This window comes from Colobus angolensis, unplaced genomic scaffold, assembly GCF_000951035.1.
Source record: "Colobus angolensis palliatus isolate OR3802 unplaced genomic scaffold, Cang.pa_1.0 Scaffold36, whole genome shotgun sequence".
NCBI lineage: Eukaryota > Metazoa > Chordata > Mammalia > Primates > Cercopithecidae > Colobus > Colobus angolensis.
In genome coordinates this window covers 4,326,540-4,328,793 of record NW_012116932.1, presented here as the reverse complement: position 1 = coordinate 4,328,793, position 2,254 = coordinate 4,326,540, and the positions used below count along the sequence as shown (strand labels likewise).

The window sequence follows — 2,254 nt, the reverse complement described above, 5'->3', positions numbered from 1 at the left end:
TTACAGAATTGTCATTATATTGCTTGCAATTTTATATATATATAATGCACAAATAGCTATAACCTTGTATACAAGGTTAAATGCGAATGTCCTCCCGGCATGGTCAGATTCCAGCGCAGAAAGGACGCACCCCCTACAAACCGCTAGGCCAAAACGGTCATTCTGGCCTCATTCAGCCTCACATCACGTGAGATCGCAATCTCCTGTCCCTCAGGGCCTGAGGGGGTGGGGCCTGAAGCCGCATACAATCAGGGGCTCTGGGGTGGGGACCGTTCAATCAGGCACACCGCCGGAAAGGAGCGGGCGGCTTCCAGGATCTGGCTGGCGGGCGCTTTGTCTCGCCTTCGCCACAGTAACCTGTTTCTGTTAGTCTCTGCTGCTGCTTCTTGGCTCTGGGAGGCCCAGGTGGCTCTGCAGCAGCCTCTGCCACCCTGTAACCTGCGGGTATTGGGACATCCCTAGCTGATGCCAGAACACCCGGGAAGCTGAGGAATGGTGAGTGGACTGCGCCTGGCTTCCCGAAGTGGGGAAGAGGGCTGGTTGAAACCTGCTGGAACCAGCCATCGGCTGCGGAATCTGCAGACCCAGCCGCGGCGGCGCATCCGGTCCTCAGTCCCCTTCTGGGCAGGGCCAGGCGGGGCGGGCAGCGGGACCCCTGAGTCCTGTCTGTACCTGTGGGCGCCACTTCCGCCGGCTGGAGCCCTCTCGGGAACCCCGCGCCTCCCCCACCCAGGTAGTACAGTGACCACGGGAGGGTGATCCGGGAGAGCCCCGACTCCGTGTGCGTGGTTCCAGCGTGGGAGGAGCTGTGGTTCATGGAGCTTCCAGTGCCATCTTTCTCCCCCTAAAATTAGCCTGAGGCTTTGTTAAAACGTTAAACGGTGTGTTTGAGCAAACGGCGATTCATAAAACGGGTACGGCAGTCATGGTTTGTGGTTTGGGGTCCACAGGAGGGGCGTAAATGAGAGGCTTTGATAAGGTTAATGAGGAAGCAAACCATACATATATATATATACATATATATATGTGTGTGTGTGTGTATATATATATATATATACACATTTTTTTTTTTGAGATGGAGTCTCGCCCTGTCACCCGGGCTGGAGTGCAATGGTGCAGTCTCAGCTCACTGCAACCTCTGACTCCCGGGTTCAAGCGATTCTCCTGCCTCAGCCTCCCAAGTAGCTGGGTTTATAGGCGCCCACCACCACATCCAGCTAATTTTCGTATTTTTAGTAGAGACAGGGTTTCGCCATGTTGGCTAGGTTGGTTTCGAACTCCTGACCTTAATTGATCGCCCGCCTCGGCCTCCTAAAGCGCTGGGATTACAGGCGTGAGCCACCTTGGCCAAAATATTTTTCTGTTTCCAAACATTTTACATGAGAGGAAAGCGGAGAAGAAATCATCTGACACTCTACTGTAAAAAACATCTTTGTGCCTCTCTTCTTTTCATCTTTCCTAAGTGTACGTATTACCAAAATGTCTTTAGGTTGAGGTCCCCCCGTGAAAACTTTACAGGGCGTTGTGTCCTCAGCCACCCTCCTGTCTTTTCCTAGTCCTGGCATTTTAGAACTGTCTGGGGATGACCCAGGATACCCACAGTGGCCATGTCTATTGGAGGGTCTAGTGAGTATCAGCCCCAGGGTCATCTCATCCCCAAGGACAGCCTGAGGTAGGGGGTAGAGTCTCTCAGGGGAGCAGTGGATGCTCTTGGCCTTAGAGGAATCTCCTGGTATAGTTTCATCTGAAATGGTGACTCCTTAGGGTCATTACAATTTTAGGACAATACAATGTAATGTCATTAAAGTTAGGTCATTAAAATTGTTCCTCCAGCCGGAGTTTTTATTCCTCGGAGACACATTGATGGTCTGTCAATTGAATGCTGATATTGAGAGGAAAAGGCAGAAATGATTTCTGCTCTCTAGATTGTCTCAGACTTGTGAAGAGAGAAAAACCGTCCCAAAGACAAGGAAAACCCACCCCAGAGAGGATGTGCAAGAACCTGAATATGAAAATGCACTTAAGGCACACAGGAGGACAAAGAGCAGTGCCAGTGCCTCCTAGGCGGTCACTGAGGACTTTACTGAACAGGATGGGTGTCCCCAGGGATAGAATGGCCTGCCGTGACACTTAGGAAGGTCTGTGTTGGAGTCAGCACTGCCTCTCCCTGAGTTTGTTACCTTGAAAAGACTTATCAGCTTATTTGAGTTTCAGTTTTTCATTGACTGTAAGATACATTTTGTCAGTACAGCTT

The 2,254-nt window shown here is 50.8% G+C and overlaps 1 protein-coding gene across 1 annotated transcript in view; it reads left to right on the top strand.

Annotated features, from left to right (window-relative positions):
* Positions 1–321: 321 nt before the first annotated feature.
* The window catches only part of LOC105519797 (zinc finger protein 669-like), a 12,734-nt gene continuing 10,801 nt past the window's right edge, over positions 322–2,254 (top strand). The window contains 2 exon segments of the mRNA XM_011953274.1: positions 322–635; positions 637–733. Of these exon segments, the coding sequence (XP_011808664.1) occupies positions 493–635; positions 637–733 (240 nt within the window). The 5' untranslated portion in view covers positions 322–492.